The sequence below is a fragment of the Cyprinodon variegatus genome, unplaced genomic scaffold, assembly GCF_000732505.1.
Source record: "Cyprinodon variegatus isolate N-32 unplaced genomic scaffold, C_variegatus-1.0 Scaffold27, whole genome shotgun sequence".
Lineage (NCBI taxonomy): Eukaryota > Metazoa > Chordata > Actinopteri > Cyprinodontiformes > Cyprinodontidae > Cyprinodon > Cyprinodon variegatus.
In genome coordinates, this window is record NW_015150480.1 from 353,408 (window position 1) to 354,870 (window position 1,463).

The 1,463-nt window shown below is 45.4% G+C and overlaps 1 protein-coding gene across 1 annotated transcript in view; it reads right to left on the reverse strand.

Moving 5' to 3' along the window:
- Positions 1–1,463, reverse strand: part of LOC107098698 (DNA helicase MCM8-like) — a 12,256-nt gene that overhangs the window by 4,348 nt on the left and 6,445 nt on the right. Inside the window, exons 5-6 of the mRNA XM_015396512.1 lie at positions 352–547; positions 44–257 (exon numbers count right to left, since the gene is read on the reverse strand). Of these exons, the coding sequence (XP_015251998.1) occupies positions 44–257; positions 352–547 (410 nt within the window). The remainder of the gene's footprint in view (positions 1–43; positions 258–351; positions 548–1,463) is intronic.

The window sequence follows — 1,463 nt, forward strand, 5'->3', positions numbered from 1 at the left end:
AACACAGTTTCTGGTAATGGGAAGAAAGTTTATGGTGTTTAACCTGCAGGCGCTCAGACAGCGGCAGGGTGGAGTGCTGCAGCAGGATGGAGGTCTCTAGGTCATTACTGGTCCTGGTGACTGTGGCGCTGCTGGTTCTGCCTTTCCCCGCCCTGTTTGCCATGACGTGCTCTGACAGCCGGCGATCGTGGGACTCATCCGGGATGTCCAGAAGAAGAAACACGACATCGAAGCGGGACAGAAGGGCTGAGCCCATTCTACAGACACACAGAAGAACATAAGAACTACTCCAAAAAGACGTCCACCTTCCAAACACCTCAAACCATACCGATGTTGTTTAGGAAAACTGACTTTAAATTCTCTGAGACGGTCTTCCCTCTGTTGTAGTGCCCTCCGATGGGGTTGGCAGCGGCAACAACAGACGTCCTCGCCGGCAGAGAAGAGACGATGCCGGCTTTAGCCAGACTCACTGACTGCTGCTCCATGGCTTCCAGCAGAGCCTGCTGCTGGCTGCCCAACTTATCGAACTCATCGATGCAACAAAGACCTAAAAGATAGAAGGAAAACAGACAGATATAAGCTGTCTACTAAAAACAGACAACACAGACTTTTACAATTTATAAAGACATGTTATAGAAATTATAGAAAAAACACCAATAGTTGTGTTAAAGCAGCACTTTGTAACTTTACCCACTAGTGGCGCTAGACCTGCAACTCCTAGAGGAAACCAGCATCACAGTGCTGTTGCAAAATGAACCAGCCTGTCCGCCAGCAGAATGAAGCTGTGACTGAACGTCCGCCCTGATCCCTATGTTACCATGATTACCCCTCTCAGGGATTTTTCGTTCCTCAGGGACTTGTCACACCTTGCCGATTTAGCCAGCGGATGCCTGACGTCCAAGAATATCGTAAAACGCTGGCATACGCTGAACTTTCTATGTATTTTTTTTTATATTTTGGGCGTATACATAGAGTATTCATAACGAGTCCAGAGCGACAGCCTAACTTATGCATAGTGCACGGCACTGTAATGCTCATGAAATAATGCACAATTCATGGCTATTGGTTAAAGCTCAGGTGCAGTGATGCGCCTCTTCAGCATAAAAAGATTTCTTTGATCGCGGTATTAACCTAGCTGCTGTTTACCGCCGCCAAAAAAATTTAAAATAAATAAAATAAATTAATAAAAAGGAAAAGAAAGAAAGAAGGTTAGGCTCACCCTATGATGGGGATGAACTCTGGAGAAGAACTGACAGTTTCCTCCTGTGAACCCCTTTATACCAAAACGCTGCCAATACAGCATTATATAGTAGCTGGAAGTTACGAGCAGTTACAAGTTTAGCGCTCGTCTGTAACACTTCAGATACGTTGATATGCGTTGGAGAGAAGTACTTGATAAGTTATGCATAAGTAAAGCACAAGGTACTCAGAGGTTTTGGATAAGCTAGACACCCCAACTTATG